At 41.1% G+C, this 17,115-nt stretch overlaps 1 protein-coding gene across 16 annotated transcripts in view; it reads right to left on the bottom strand.

Moving 5' to 3' along the window:
* Positions 1–14,326, bottom strand: part of sorcs2 (sortilin-related VPS10 domain containing receptor 2) — a 237,142-nt gene extending 222,816 nt beyond the window's left edge. For 9 of the 16 annotated variants that reach the window (XM_079671570.1, XM_079671575.1, XM_079671572.1 and 6 more), the window contains exon 1: positions 13,873–14,325. In XM_079671570.1, coding sequence (XP_079527696.1) covers positions 13,873–14,226 — 354 coding nt within the window. In that variant the 5' untranslated portion in view covers positions 14,227–14,325. Of the gene's footprint in view, positions 1–13,872 lie in introns of all 16 variants that reach the window. The other 7 variants (XM_079671577.1, XM_079671569.1, XM_079671568.1 and 4 more) reach the window with 2 other exon arrangements.
* Between the last annotated feature and the right edge of the window lie 2,789 nt (positions 14,327–17,115).

The following is a 17,115-nucleotide window of genomic DNA, read 5'->3' as shown; positions in this document are numbered from 1 at the left end:
ATTTAAATTATTTGTAGTCATGCAAGCTGCGTGAATCCAGGGATGTGTTGCCATTACATTTTTCACCGGTGTCCATGGTGTCCAGCTGATTGATCCTAAAGCTGTTGATAATCCATTGATCTTCCATCAAGTGCCTCAAACCCTAAATGTGTTCAGAAATTATTAAATGTACTTTGAGCATCATTTTAACTGCTGTAGCAAAAGCCTTATTTTCTTGTACAAACCTCTCAGTTAATCCTTTTTATGGCTTACCTGCATTTCATATTTTAAATAATTGACACAGTATATTCTACCCCAAAGAAAGATTTCCTAATTAAATCTCAGCTCATCTTCCTGACTGCTGAAACCCTCCAGCATTTTCTATCTTTAGAGACGTTTTCTAAAGAAACGCTGGTGCATATCCATACCTGAAAAGCTCTTATTCAAATCATCAACCTGCGTATTAAAGACCACATAATCACCCACTTAGTGTGCATTTGAGTCTATTTTTAATATCCTTGTGCCTGGCTGTCACCTTGGCTTTGTCAGCCACTCCGTCTCTCCGTTTTCACCGCAGAACACTGAAATCACCTGACGCGACTGGTTTGACAAGCAGCACTCCAAACAATAATTCAATTTGTCGCTGCTTTGCATCTTTATTCTCGCTCACATGCACACGTCTCCTTTCAATCACGCAAAAGTAAACCACATGGAGATACACAGAGGGAGACAGACAGAGGGGATGGAGGTAGCAAACAGTCTGAGAGCCCAGCAGATTATGTTCCATTGTTGTCAGCTTCAGCTTCAGATCAGAGCACACAGCCTCGTCTGTTTCATGTAAAACAACTGCTGTGTCTTACAGCACACTTGTTAAAAACAAACAGGGAACATGCAGAGTTTGCATGAAATGGGCCTCAGCGTGGAGTTATTGTTTTTTCTTTAATTTTCCTTCATTCCTGTTCTACCTCCCACACACTCTGCCACACCTCTCCTGATACTCCAGCGCTCTAATTGCCTTCAACATGAGTCACAAACGTTAAGCCTTTTTTTCCCATGGAGAACAATTATTACTGCCAAGCTCTACGTCCGTCATCACCTGTTAATTCCAATTTTACTGCTTCGAGTTGCCTTGGGTGTGTAGGTGTGTGTGAGATTGGCAGAGCGACCAAGCACATCATTCCTGGTAAACCTTGGGTAGCAGGGATGCCTTTGAACTGCAGACAAGGCTAACTTTGACTCTGGGTTTGTGCTTTAAAACATACTTCAACCAACTGGACACATATGATTACTAAAGCTTAAAAACCACACAGCTCTATAAATTAATAATTATACTAGTATTAAACCAAAGAGGAACATTGCATTAATTGTTAGACGCTTTTATCCAGAGCGAATTACATACTCAATACTGTGGACAATCCCCAGAGGAGCAATTTGGGGTGAAGTGTCTTGCCCAGGGACACAACGACATGCTGACTGCAGTGGGGTTTGAACCTGTGCTCCCCTGATCCGAACACCAGTGCACTAGTCCACTGCGCCACACGCCTTCATGATTCTCTGATAATAAAGTTATGTTTTACACAAAGATGGTCACATGTCCCTGACGTCTAGTTGGAGTTATTATATATATTTAATTTAACACAATACCAACTCTCTATGGTTGATTGCCAACTTCAAAACAAATGTACATCAATTTTACGCAAAAAATAATTTTGAAATGACTGTTCTTCACATCTTTTATGCCATTGATTTTGACTTAAGCCAGGGGTGTCAAACTCAAGGCCCGGGGGCCAAATCCGGCCCGCGACTTAATTTGATGTGGCCCGCAAGAGCTTGCAAAGAATATAATATACAATACAATTCAAGATGCAAGGCTTTTATTGTCATACTGTATGTACATAGCTACAGTGTAGTTATGACAATGAACATCTTGGGTCACACCAACAGTGCAACACAATAAAACAGATAATAGTGCAAGTAAGTAAAATAAAATAGAATATAATAGAAATTGTGCAGAATAGCCTATATACAAGTCATTGGAATATTGATATATATAAGTTTCAAACAGATGAATGTTATGGATGTTCTTTCAAAAGTGTTGATGTAATTGTGGAATGTTTGCTTTCAATGATTTGCCCTAGACTTCTGCTTTCAGACGTACAGTAGTTATTTATGAAGTTATTACCCTATCCGATAATAATTCAATGCAGAGCCAATAATATAATATAATACATTATTTCATATATATTACATATTTATATATGTATATTTATATAGTCTTAAAGTTACAACCGGCCCTTTGAGTGCAACCATAATGCTAATCTAGCCCGCAATGAAATTGAGTTTGACACCCCTGACTTAAGCGAATAAATAATGCATACAAAACACATTCAAAAAGGCATCAAGTTATCACAGACACATCTCATAAAATCTGGATTATGCAAAGTGCAAACTAATCATAATAATTCATATTCAGGTCCCTAATCCAAACCATAGGTTGACTCATCCAGCTTTACCAGAGTTACTGCACATCTAAGTCTTCCTACCTAAAAAACAGAATAGATATCTGTGATTGTCTTCCAATAGTACATATGAGTGTTTTCTAATTTGGTACCTTGGTTGACAGGTCACCATTGCTAGACAGTACCTTCCACTGCTAGTATATTTTTGTATTTGACTCAGCCAATCACAACCAAGGACACAGACCATCTTTTTCCCCCTTATTTTTCTGTTCTGACGCATGACTTGTCTGAGAGAATCCATACTGTTGTTCTGCAATTGGCTTAAGGTGGACACTGAAAATACCATAGTCCCTGGTGAGAAGTGGGGTTCAGATGGGCGGTTTTGATAGAAAGTGGGGACGGCTTAGCATCGAGGGAAGAAGATCCAATCTCTAAATGTGTTGCTGTGAAGGTAAAATACTGGAGCCCTGCTGGGCCGCTTTTTTATAACTCTCAGAGGGGCTATAGGCAGAGCTTCCCCACTGCTCCACTCCTATAGTAGCTGCAGGCAGGCACTCACACAACTCACACCACCCCCTCACACACACATTTATCCCAAACAAAAGCTTTTCCAATTGCTAAATACTGCCAGAAATGGAACAATCTATGTATTATTTATATGTATGTAGATATGTTATAGTCTGTGTTGTACATGTTCACACTTCAGAAGAGCTAATTCAAAGTTTCAGTTCACACAGATTAAAATACATTTCAAAGTTGACAAAAGATCCCAGTTCCTGTAACGCCAGGCCACAATACTTTCTTTCTCTTGAGATCCTGAGCAGATCGTACTTTTAACATTAAAACGTGTGTAACCATTGTCTGCGACAAATGTATATAGCTTCATCTTATATATTTTTTAAGTATAATTTGGCCCCTTTACTTTAACTTGCACTGTTATGTGATGCTTAGATTCTTTGTTCTTACATATTTAAAGTATGTAACCCAGGGGTGAGTCAAACAGCTGAAGCCAATAATTGAATTGACTGTACAGTATATATGTCTATACTATACGTTATGGACAGCTCTTGATGTTTGGGGTCCTACTACTTCATTGTTGGCGGTGAATGCCAAGACTACATCTCTTTCCTCCCCTCTAGTTGTCTTGCTTGAGGCCTGAAAATACCATAAAAGAACAAAAGATACAGTGTACTGCTTTCCAAATATCTTTTTTTGGCTTTAATTTATAGTAATTCCCTTAAATGTAGTACTCAAGTTAGTATGCAGAAGTGTTGCAGTATAGGAACGTAGATGGCAATGCTACATATGCTGTAGATACATACATATGAGCAGTGTTGAAGTGAGCCTGAGATTTCAAGATTTTCATTTTCAATGTCATTGTAAAATATGGGCATATGATAAGCCAAAAATAGACAAGTCTTAGCATATGCATGTGACACACGCCCACACAACAGTATTCCCAAATGGGAATGCATCCTTGCAAGGGAACTTGATTTGAGTGCACAAATCATGTAAATCCTCTAAATATCCGCCTGTAATCATCAAGTCGATTTTTTAGGGCTTTGAAAAAGACATTTACGACCACGTCACATGTTCATGCACAAAATTGTATATTGATAATGTCAGATCGAATGTTCTCTACTTCAGTAATTTTAACATTGTATCTTCAGTTAAAGAAACTTTAAAAAATAGGGGGAAAAAAGAAAGGAACAATGCAAAAATGCACGATGGACTGCCCATGAGATACCTCTCCTTTGTTCCCGGAAAAAACTTGAGACGAGATTCTCACCTGGCAACCTCCATAGGACTGGCATATATTAATGCCAAAGCTATACATGAAATATGCAGAAGTAGAGTGACGTGTGGCGACTCTGAATACGGATCAGGAACCAAACCACTGGAAGACCGGACAGTATTCCATTCCATTCCATTACATTGCATTTAGCTGACGCTTTTATCCAAAGCGACTTACAATAAGTGCATTCGACCAGGAAGATACAACCTTGAAGAAAACAGAATCATATAAGTACATCAGTTTTCATAGAGCCAAACATTTCAAGTGCTACTCAACTGGCTTTAGATAAGCCAGCCCTTTATTAGTATATAAGTGCTTTGTTAGTAATTCTATCGCTCGAAGTTGAGTCGAAAGAGATGAGTTTTCAGTCTGCGCCGGAAGATGTGTAAGCTCTATGCTGTCCTGATTTCAATGGGGAGCTCATTCCACCATTTTGGAGCCAGGATAGCAAACCCACGTGTTTTTGCTGATGGGAACTTGGGTCCCCCTCGCAGTGCGGGTGCAGCAAGCTGTTTGGCCGATGCAGAGCGGAGTGCACGTGATGGGGTGTACGGTTTAACCATGTCCTGGATGTAGGAAGGGTCAGATCCATTCACAGCATGGTACGCAAGTACCAGTGTCTTGAAGTGGATTCTAGCAGTTACTGGAAGCCAGTGAAGGGAGCGGAGGAGCGGCGTGGTGTGGGAGAATTTTGGAAGGTTGAAGAACAGGAGCCGCTGCATTCTGGATGAGCTGCAGAGGTCGGATGGCACATGCAGGTAGACCAGCCAGGAGGGAGTTGCAGTAATCAAGGCGTGAGATGACGAGAGCCTGGACCAGAACCTGCGCTGATTTCTGGGTCAGCTGGGGACGTATCCTCCTGATGTTGTAAAGCGTGTATCTGCAGCAGCGGGTTGTAGCAGCAATGTTTGCAGTGAAGGACAGGTTGTTATCTAGGGTCACACCCAGATTCCTTGCAGTCTGAGTCGGGGAAACAACAGAGGTGCCGATGTTGATTGTTAGGCCAAGAGTGGGACAATCTTTTCCCGGAAGGAAAAGCAGTTCAGTCTTGTCAAGGTTGAGCTTGGGGTGATGAGCAGACATCCACTGAGAGATGTCTGCTACGCAAGCAGAGATGCGTGCGACGACCTGGGTCTCCGAGCGGGGAAAGGACAGAATTAGTTGGGTGTCGTCAGCGTAGCAGTGGTATGAAAACCATGCGGGCTAATGACAGACCCGAGCAAGTTTGTGTACAAGGAGAAGAGAAGGGGACCAAGAACAGAGCCCTAAGGGACCCCTGTAGTTAATTGACAAGGGTCGGACTCGGACCCTCTCCAAGTTACCCTGTAGGTGCGGTCTTTGAGGTATGAGGTGAGGAGGGAAAATGCAGTGCCTGAAACTCCAAGTTCTTGGAGAGTGCCAAGGAGGATCTGATGATTCACCGTGTCGAATGCAGTAGACAGGTTCAAAAGGATGATGACAGAAGAGAGGGATGCTGCTTTAGCCGTGTGCTGTTCCTCAGTGACAGCAAGGAGAGCAGTTTCTGTTGAGTGACCTGCCTTGAAACCAGACTGGTGCGGATCCAGAAGGTTGTTCTGATGGAGATAACAGGAGAGTTGTTTAAAGACAGCGCGTTCAAGTGTTTTAGACAGGAACGGGAGGAGAGAGACAGGCCTGTAGTTTATAACATCAGACGGGTTGAGAGTGGGTTTCTTTAGGAGATGGTTTACTCTTGCCTCCTTGAGAGTGTTTGGAAAGTGACCAGAAGTTAGAGAAGTGTTGATGAAATGGGTGAGAAACGGTAGAATATCAGGAGCGATAGTCTGAAGGAGGTTTGAGGGGATAGAGTCCAGAGGACAGGTGGTAGGACGGGCAGAGGTAATGAGGGTAAGAACCTCACTTGGAGAGAGAGGGGAGAAGGAGGTCAGTGTGTGGGTGAAAGGAGGGTCTGGTGACCCAGCGGTTAGTAAAGATGAGTCAGAAAAAGAAGAGCGAATATCATCAACCTTTTTTTCAAAGTGGTTAACAAAGTCGCTTGACAGAAGGGAGGAGGGGGGAGGGGCTTTGGGGGGGTCCAAGAGGGTGGAGAAGATAGAAAATAGTTTTTGGGATTGGAATAGGAAGATTGGATCTTATCTTGAAAGAAAGTGCTTTTTGCCTGAGAGATGGAAGCAGAGAAAGAGGAGAGGAGAGCCTGATAGGTTAGGAGGTCGTCATGGTGTTTGGATTTCCACCATTTCCGCTCTGCTGCCCTAAGGATGGTTCTATTAGCACGCAGTGCGTCATTTAGCCAGGGAGCAGGAGGGGACTGACGAGCCTGCCGAGATGTGAGAGGACAGAGAGAGTCCAGAGAGGATGAGAGAGTAGAGAGGAGAGTTTCTGCAGCAGAGTTTGGAGGCAGGAGTTGGAACGAATCAGAGGAAGGGAGGGCTGAGAGCACCGATGAGGCAAAGGTAGAGGGGGAGAGGGAACGAAGGTTGCGGCGGACAGGTGCAGAGTTAGAAGAGATTAGGTTGTTATGTTTGGAAAGGGGTAGAGAGAATAAAATGAAGAAGTGATCGGATGTATGGAGCGGGTTTACAGAGAGGTTAGAAGTAGTGCAGTTCCTTCAGAATATGAGATCAAGGACATTGCCAGCTTTATGAGTTGGTGGGGATGGAGACAGTGAGAAAGAAAAAGTGGATAACAGAGATGTTAGTTCAGATATCTTCCCTGTCTGGAGGTTGAAGTCTCCGAGAAGTACAGCGGGAGGGCCAGTTTCAGGGATGTGTGAGAGGAGATTATCTAACTCCTCCAAGAAGTCCCCCAAGGCGCCTGGTGGACGGTAGAGAACAACAATGGTTAATTGTATAGGATGGGTTACTGTGACGGCATGGAATTCAAAGGTGGAAGGAGTGAAGTTAGGTAGCTTGAAGAGGGAAAAGCTCCAGTTGGGAGAGAGCAGGAGACCAGTTCCACCTCCTCTGCCAGAGGGTCTGGGTGTATGGGAGAAGGAATATGCTGTGGAGAGAGCTGCTGGGGTGGATGTGTTGGATGGAGTGATCCAGGTCTCTGTGAGAGCAAGGAAATCCAGAGACTGCAGGGAAGCGTAGCCAGAGATGAAGTCAGCCTTAGGAACAGCCGACTGGCAGTTCCACAGGCCCCCTGAAACGAGATGTTGGATCTCAGTGGAGCATGTGGGATAGACAAGAGCAGGCCGGTTATATCGATTAGGAGATACACGGGGCCAGTGATAATTAGGAGAGGACACAAGAACAGGAATGGAGACAATACACATCATTATAGCATGAGGGGCTAAAAAACCAAAGAGAATTAAATCCAGTGTGTGTTGCTAGGGCAACATACCCATGAACTTTCAACCATGACAGCCAAACTGCAGAAGCAGGAAAGAGAGAACAAATAAAACGTGTTCTGTATTTTAGAAGGCCTATTTTGGAAATAAATGTAGTAATACATCACATTTAGATGACACTGTGATTCAAGGCGATAAAGTGCAATAAACAATGAAGACACAACCACAGACAGGAACCTGCAGATACATTCGTCCAATTAAGACAAACCATTTCAAGTGCTGGTGCATTAGTTTCAAATGAGCAAAGTACTACCATTTTGATGTGCTTGGTTTAATGATCACGGAGTAGTCAAAACAGGTCAGTTTTCAGTCTCTCAGGGAAGTGTGGACTCTAGTATTCCTGATATTTAGGGGGAGCTCATTCAAAAATGTTGGACCAAAGATAGTTAACAGCCATTTTTATTGTAGCGGGAGAACAGAGTGAAAGGTGGAAAGTGCACATGATTTAAAAGAAACCGGGTCCATTCAAAGCATGATAGGCTAGTACCAATGTCTTGGAGTGGATTCACGCAGCTATAGTTGCCAGTGAAGGGAGCGGAGGAGTGGTGTAGCACTGGTTCCTTTGACAAAAAGCCAATGTGGGATTATGAAAAAAAGTAATTGTTGACGTTTAAACCAGGAACAATTCATTGGTGTTATACCTTACTGTATGTCACTCTATGAGCCTTGTGTCTCCTATCTCAATCTGCTGTAGGTTCAATTCATCCGCCCACTCGTTCTCTTCGCATATTATAAATTATATATTTTTTTCCTTCTGAAAACCAATATGGACTTGACTAAACAGCATACAATATATCAAATCTTCTTCATGGCATAATGAATGGCACGCATCAATTTTCAATGTGAATCCAAGAGACATCTGATGTTGCTAAAAGACACTCAATTGAGTTAAGGTAGATGGCATGCTTGCTGTGCACTTTTTTGAGACCGTGCTGGATTTACAATAAAAAGTGACAAAGGAGGCAAACAAGTCTGATGATTTATAGTCAGGGATTTAGAGTGTCTCTTTAAGCAGGATGAACGAGGACAGACATGATGAATGACAAAAAAAAGCTCTCCTCACATGTGCAAACATTTTCGTACGCAGAACAACCAGGGGCCAAATGAACTGTCAGTTTAGTATGTAAAGCGTGAAAAAATGCTTTTCACGTAAAGTCAGAACCCTGGAGACCGAGGTACAGTAGTGTGTGTATGTTCGGATTTGCATATGCATGTGGATGTGCATGCATGTGTGACTGGAGAGGGAGAGCATGGCTGTTTTGAACAACTTATATGTGTGTATGCACCTGCATGAGCCATGATTTACCATGCAAGTAAAGGGCCTTATTCAAAACATGATGCTTCCCTCAATTTGAATTCAACCAAGGCCATGATTTGATTAAATGTATGCTGAAGGCGGATAATCCTTTGACCTGATTGGCTGAAAACAATGCTTGCAATCTGAAGGTGGTGTTGGCAAGGTAACCTGAGGGGATGGTAAGAAGTGGGGGAAAGTGCAGGGTGAAAGATGGTATCATTTTATATTCTCTACAGATTGAAAGCAACATGTTAAACTGAATGTCATCAACATTTCCTGGATGGGTTGGCACGTTTAAAAATATATATCTTCTTCTGTATTTTTAAAACAACAATTTAAATGTCTCTTGCACTATAGTGTTTAATATGAATCTCCCCAAAATAATTTGGTGTTACAATGTTACAAAAAGATTGTCTTGAAACGCTGCATGGTCATTTATCAGATTGTTGTCACTCAGCCATGTCATAATAACTGATACCTATACATTCAGTGGATGAAGTAATTATCAATTACTTCTGTACTTTTTATATATTCAACGCCTTTTAGTCCATAAATTCAGTGTTATTCTTTTACTTTTAATTATATAAATAAAGGAGGGCTCTTAACCCAGTAAGTGGCATATATGACCCATTATTCCCTATGGCATTAAGAGGGTGGGACAATCATTAATCACTAAGGCTAATGCTGGACAGCTGAGAAGGGATCAGAAAACACACACATACGAGCCCAATGAATTTCAAAAAAAGATTTTTTTTAAATGTATGCGTGTGAAATAAATGAAATGTTGAGTTTTGCTTCCTTGCTGTAGAAATATACACTTTGCAGAAACACACACAGATAGTGATGCTGTTAATCATCACAGGGAGTAGAAAGACGTTGAGGGAAGACAAATAGTACTCAGAGTTCCCTGGGGCTAATCAACAATTTATAAAAGAGATAGTGAGAGTCTTTTCAATTCAAGTGGGGTCTCTCTTTATTCAAAATGCTGATATCTTGCGGTATATCAAAATACAGCATCACGTCAGGTCCCTTTCAATTGAATGTGTGCACGTTTATGATGACTATGGCAGTTAATAATAATTAAAAAATAAGATGCTAGTACCTTTTAAAATGTCCTTAGACCTGTAATACATGGCTATATGTTAAGGCCTCATGTAGAAATTGTTAGAAGACATTTATCTTAATGTCATATCTGTTTCAAATGTTACAGTTATATTCAGAATCATTATGTCAAAGACACAGGAATAATATTACTCACAAAAACAAATGAATCCACTACACTACAAATGTGTCTTTGTCATGAAAAGCTACTAAATAGACTGAGTTAAGATGATTTTTTTTCTTGAGTAAATACATGAATGGTTGTGGTATTTGAAGGTTTTGCCATTGAACCAGCGAAGAACCAGTGAAAAGACACTGAAGAGTTTCATTTTAGGTAGTGTAAAAATGCACCATGTATAATGAGCTGCTTGAATTGAGGAGTTGTGGCTGTGACCACTGATCTTCTGAACGTTTGATTATTATGTTCCTGTTGATCTACAACCTCTACGAAAGGCACATATTTTCAGTTGCATTTATATTTTGATATAGATTCTGCAACCCTCTTGCTACTCGGTTACCCTTGAATATCTACACACACACACACACACGCACGCACGCACACACGCACGCACGCACACACACACACACACACACACACACACACACACACACACACACACACACACACACACATGAGTTATCGCTGCTCTTCAAGGACAGCTCTGGGGAATGCCTAAGGGGAAGCTCTTTTATGATCTAAGCCAGACTCCGGACCGAACTGCAAATCAATCCGGACCGAACCCTGTGTCCCATTATAAAATAAATAAATAAATAAAATAAATTCTGATGTAAATTAAAGTGGACCTATTATGCTATATTGGAAAACATATATTGTAGGGCCATACCTATACAAAACATGTCTGTGAAGTTTTTTGCTTAAAATACCAAACAGATCAACCCATTGTAGCCATGCCTCATACTGCTCAAACCCCTCTTTTGCAGCTCTGTTAGAGAAACGCGAATTGTGGGTCCTTAGCTTAAAAAGAAAAAAAAGAGGAGGCGCAGCTAATGCCTGATCAGAATTCTACCAGAGATAAAGTTAAATTCTACTGTGATAAAACGCCATCACAGGTTGCCACAGGGACAGAGGGAATACACAAGAGCTGTTTTCAATTACAGTACTTTTACTATTAAACTAGATGAACAATTCATCCTCTTGTCAAAACACGTTGGGGCCTGGTAAGAAATTGAAGTTGGCCAGAACACAAACATTACAATGATTATGAAAATAGGTAGAGATTGGTCTGAATCACCGTAAAGAAGCCACAAATACAAAGTGAAACGTATGTTTTCATGAAAATTGAAGGGCAATCACATCCAATCATCCAGACAGGTATAAGTTATTTTCCCTGTTGCCCCCCCCCCCCCCCCCCCCCCCATCATTGACTTACATTTGGAACCTTGGAGACGCAAAAGCAAAATGTTAAAACAAGAGAGCAGGAGGAAATATATTTCACACCCATCAATCTGGGCACCACTCATAAATGTCAGCCCGTGGGAAATTGAATGGCACCATTTGTCTATGTTTATTAGGCTGGGATGAACTCTGTCTCATTGACCTTTCAAAGTACATATCCAGAGCAAGTTAATTGAGGATAAGCCAAACGTATATGCCTGGAGTGCTGTACGATCCCTGCAGACTCATTGCCTCGATTAAAACATTTTTTCAAAGAAATGTCGATAGGGAAGTTCATCAAAAGAAAGGCCAGAGTCCATTGGAAGACTGTCAATTTCTTTTATCACTCAAATGGCCAGTCTTAAATGCCAAACTAGAATCTCAAAAATCATTAAATTGTAGTGTCTTGTCCTCAAATGTGACTTTGGTGAGTTTGTTTGACTGCATCAAGTTATTAAACTGAAAAGAACACAAACGTTTGCTTAATAAATGTATCCCTCATGTTTCTTGTGTTAATTGTTATAACCAAATTACCAAAATAATAACCAAATCATCCCCCCAAAAAAGTATGTTTTGTTTCTTCTGTTTAATTGATCTTGAGTTGGCGTGAAGTTTTGATGAACACCCTACATATGGTGGCAGGAACTAAAACTGGGGGACAATATCCCTATAATTCCAAGAGCTACAAAGGCAGCAAGGCAGTTGGGAGGTCATTCAGCAGCCTGACCGCAAAAGATCATCTAGGAATCAATGGAAACATCAACAAGCTACGCTAACCAGCTTAACAGTGAAAGAGAGTTAACCATTGCTATGGGAAAAGCCTAGTCAGAGGCTTTTATTTTTTCAAATAAACATGCTCTCACTGGCACGCACAATAACAGTTTTATTGAAGATTATTTTTCCTCTATCAAAAAGTTGGGAGAACTCCAATTTCTGTTCAACTTTAAAGTTGCTATGTCAAACCAACATTTTGGTTTAAATAAGGCACATGTCAAACTGTGTGAAAATGAGCATATGGTCAATCTGATAATGCAAATATACAAGATTTTTTTATACACATTTTTATTTTTAAGTTATTGCTACCATTTGGTCCCCCCGATGTGTAAAGCTGCTGGGGGTTGCTTTCAACATCTCTCTTGACTATGTTGATAATACAATACATTGAATGTTACCTGCAAATGTGCAATGTTCGCAATAGTCACCAACCAATTTTTAGGGGAACTCCAGATACTCAATGATGACAACATTGGATGTTTTACGGTCAGATTGTTTTTCCTTTTCATGTTTTCCCTTTTTTTTCACCTTCAGACACTTTTTGCCTGCAGCCACTGCCGGTAAAACAGCAATGTGTTATTGACAAAAAAGGCTCTGATTGTAAGTGATGTCCCCACCAGACACTACCACTGACATCCCCTGGCGTCTGTCAATATCCTTCACAAAGACTGCTCTTGTTTACATTGTGTAGCTGCTCTCACTTGACCTGGCCCTGAGGGAAAATAATTATTATATTGCCACGAGAATCATTTCAGTGTCACAGAAAAATGCATAATAATAATAATAATAATAATAATAATAACTGATAGTAACTAATGTGAGGTTGTAGTATTGTTGTCTAAGCTGACATCCCTGTTCAATCGCACTGGAATTTAATGTTCTTTATTTCGATAAGCTTCCTGAAATGTACTTTGGAGCCACTTACAGTTAAGCAGAAGAACAAAGCATAGCATTGGCACACTTAATGGCTTAAAAGTAGCATACTACATTTAATTGTGAATCAGCCACGTTGTGTTTCCAATCACAAATAAACAAGACATTGCAGAAATTCATGAACAAAACTCCCCATGAATATTTTAGTCTGAATCAAGCACCAAGCTGTCCCACCACTGGCTCTGTGCTAACAGTCTAAACATGTCCTTGTACTTTTGAATTTCATCATACAAAGTGGGAGTTATTGTGGTTCTCAAAGTGGATACTTCCCTGGTTCAATATTTGAATGTTAGCAACAAATACTTAATATTTAAAACAATTTTTTAATAAATATATTTATATTTACAGTATGGTTGCTTCAAACAAAGGACTAAACGCTATGTTTCAGTCTGAACGCTTTGATTTGCCTGCGCAGCACAATGTAAACAGACAATAACAATGGCTCGTGACCCTGGACCACCATGTGATGTAATGGAAGTCTGGAGCGAAAGTGCACGTCTATTTATGGGGCCACTGACATCTAAAACGTTTTAAAAGTCTTGATCTTTCATCAAAGCCCGGTGCCTGACAAATTCCACCGTGCGCAGCTGGACCACCTGGATGATTAAAAACCACACAGTGGCTCATTCGCTATGCCAGGCAGCGTGTGTCTACATCAGCTTCTGCAAGAACAATAACTTGTTCTGGTGATGTGTGCTGTTGCTGGAGTGATGGAGGGTGGAAGGTGACAAAGAGAGGTGTGATAGGGATGGTGCATGCACCAGCAGATCGTGGCGGGACGGGACGATTAAGGGATAGGATACTCACGCTGCTGTTCTCTCCTGTCCAGTGGACCATCGCCTGGTTGTGGGTCGCATCCCCTTTAAGCACGAACGAGCTGCTGAGCAGGGACATTTGTTTTTCCCGGGACAGTGCTCGCCTGAAGCGGAGTGAGCCTTCCCCTCCGACGGCTTCCTCGTCACCTTCCGTCGGTATGCCCGGCGGGGAGCCTCCGTCTCTGCCGCCCATGTCAAACGTACGGTCCTCCCCGCCGCGCCGGTTTATAGCCCCGCTGTCACAGCGCACGGGTCCCGGCAGTGCCATCCAGGCCGAGGCTACCAACAGAAACACGCAGAGGTGCGCGGCAGAGGAGAGCGGTTTTTCGGAGCGCAAAGATGCCATGTTTTGCGCTGCAGTCGCGCTCAGTATCGCGGAAACTGACAGAGAAACCTCTGATGCTTGTGGAAGATAGATAGATGTATACTGAGACGAGAGAGAAAGAGAGTGATGGGGGAGGGAAGGAGGGAGGAGAACTAGAGAGAAGGCAGACAGTGGAACAACGTGGACGCGTCTCTGTGTGTGGGCCACAGAAAGGCACAGCGGTGCCATCTGCAGTCCTATAGCTGCATCACCCAGCGACTGATCTCAATCCACCTTCATTCAAGTGTCCCCACATAAGGAATTTACACCATATATATACTGTATATGACATATGTCCTATTTTAAGTGGTGTATTTTTTATATATGGGCCTATTAAGAAGTGGGCTTCCAGCTTTCTCAGTGGTTTTGACATAAAGACAAGCATTATTATGAACATTAACCTTTTTTGTTGCTTTCTATCCTCACTTTATCCAACAATCTTTATGATCAAATTGCCCTCCATCAGCATGCTCATTTTGGAAAAAAGTTGAACTGCCACAACCTACATGAATTTTCCATAAGTTTCCGTATAGCTGGAGGAAGAACAGATGACTATTTTATATTAAGGATCTGCATGTTTCAAGTAACTAAAATGTAATTGAAAATAAGTTTCTAAAACAATGCAACTCATGTGTCATGAAACTATGTTGGAGAATGTGGAGCAGACAGACATCAAAGAGGGTAATATCCCACCGAGTACAGGATGAATTATTCAGTATTGTTGTGCGTGTCCATCCAGACTAGGATAGCGTTTAAAATGTTCTTACTTGTCTAGTTTGAGTCCCCAACAACATTAGGAAACAACGCTGCATACCAAGGAGAGTCTGTGAAGAGTCTTGAGTTCTAAAGTCCACATTCTTATTTTTGAGTAGGTGGGACCTAAGACATTTGGTTCCCAACATAATTGGTTTGTCCACTAATCTATCCAATTAGAGACAGTTGTCCTTCAGTTCTTTCTGGGTTTGTTTTTGTTTTCCAATATAATATAATACAATAATATTAGCTCCATATGCAGTCAGATAAAGCAGTTGGAAACATTCCTCAAAAAGATACTACCGAATCTTGCATGATTTCAGTCTGAGTCCACTCTTCTTGCTCACAGCCCAAGCATTTTGCTATTGGGCAATTGTCGGTCATTGTTGTTATTGTTGTGGGACACCACACATCCTTCTCGGGGTGTAGATGACCCCGAGCCATAAGCGACAACAAATGTGATTCAGTGTCCTCAGCTATTTAGTCTATTTATTGAAGAATGTTGATTATTACACTCTGAACTAGTTAAAACCTGGAGCTACAGGAGGGGTCTTCAGAATTGATTGTGGGATCTCTACCATGTGGTCAACTCTTGGCCTGTGACATGTCTTGTGAATTCTCCGGCCGAAGCTCCAAATAAACTGTCAGTGTTTGCCATCAAAGCTCCAGCTCTCATTGAGTGCTGACTTCAATTGCTTCAGAAGTATCCCTAACAACAACCGGTAGAGTTGGCTTTGTGTTTGAACATTCAAGTGTTAAGATGGCAGAACAGGAGCAATTTTCTTGGGGCAGAAGGGGTCAACCACAGTAATATTGTACTGTAAGTCCAGCTGACAAAATCTAAGAACTACAGCTCTGGGGGAGCAAGGAAGTGGATCAAAATCAAGGATATTAAGATTTCAAAGTATTTCTTATTATTAGTTTTTCTTTGCTTATTTAGTCATTTCAGAAAATGATTTAACAGACAATACTGTAAATAATGCAAGTGTAATGCAACATGCAATGTTGAATAATTCAGCCAACATCAATAATGTATCAAAATGAAACTTGTACCTACATGTGATGCCTACAGAACTCACAGATCAGAACACAGCCTATTTATTTAGTTGATCTGGCAGAACTTCAAAAAAACATGTGGTTTTGAACATGTGGTTTTCTGCCTTAAATAAAAAAAATAGATAAATGTGCAAGTAAAAGGCAGATGATGACAGAGCGTGCACCATTCATGACCTCTATTGCCAGTATACTGCCTGTAATTGCACCTACTAAACTGGAGCTTGCATTTAAATATTTTATACCACAGCGGAAGTGTCTGTGTGTGTCTTTTTGTGTGTGTATTGCAAATTGGAGCCTGCAGCAAGTCTGAATGTAATCCGTTTTAACCTAAATGACAGGCCCGACATGAATGCCAATTTTCGGTTGCAATTAAATAAAGGTATAAACTGCATTTGTCCACATAGCCATGCTCACTCAGAGAATTAATACCTGCTATGAAAATATAAAATGTGAACATGCCTGGAGAAGGACATTTTTTTTCTTGTGACCAGTGTTATTTGTCATACACAATGGGCCAAACAAATGCATCATCCTAGGAGCTTATTTTCTTCATTTTGCGATGGAAAAAAATGTACGTCGTAAGATAACTATAGGTATGTGGTAGGTAACTACCTAAAGGTACTCCAATTGTTTTAATTACAAGTGATGAAAGTGAAAAAAAAATAAGAATTGCTCCGATAAATTCTGTAATTGCAATCATTTTGAGCAAATTATGTTGAAGTTAAACTGCAGATCCTCCCAGGCACATGTAAGAACATTGTACAAATCATAAAGATATAAGTGAATGAATGAAAGGAATCAGTCAATAAGCTGATCAATCAGTTTATCAGCCATCATGGTATCATCTAATAAAATCACAACTGGCACCACTAAAGAGGCCAGAGACAGCTGTTCACAGTCAAAGTATTTTGCAGTTCTCCTGCGGCTCTGTAAAACTAACGCACATTAATCTTCATAACATCCAATTATCCGTGAACATTTCATGACGAACAAAGTACGTTCCGCAGCCGCTCAGCAGCATGCTAACAAGCTGAACTCCCACAGTCCAAGGATTGCCCCCCC

Source organism: Notothenia rossii (assembly GCF_949606895.1).
Source record: "Notothenia rossii genome assembly, chromosome: 3".
NCBI lineage: Eukaryota > Metazoa > Chordata > Actinopteri > Perciformes > Nototheniidae > Notothenia > Notothenia rossii.
Note: the sequence above shows the minus strand (reverse complement) of the source record. Positions and strands in the feature narration are given on the sequence as shown.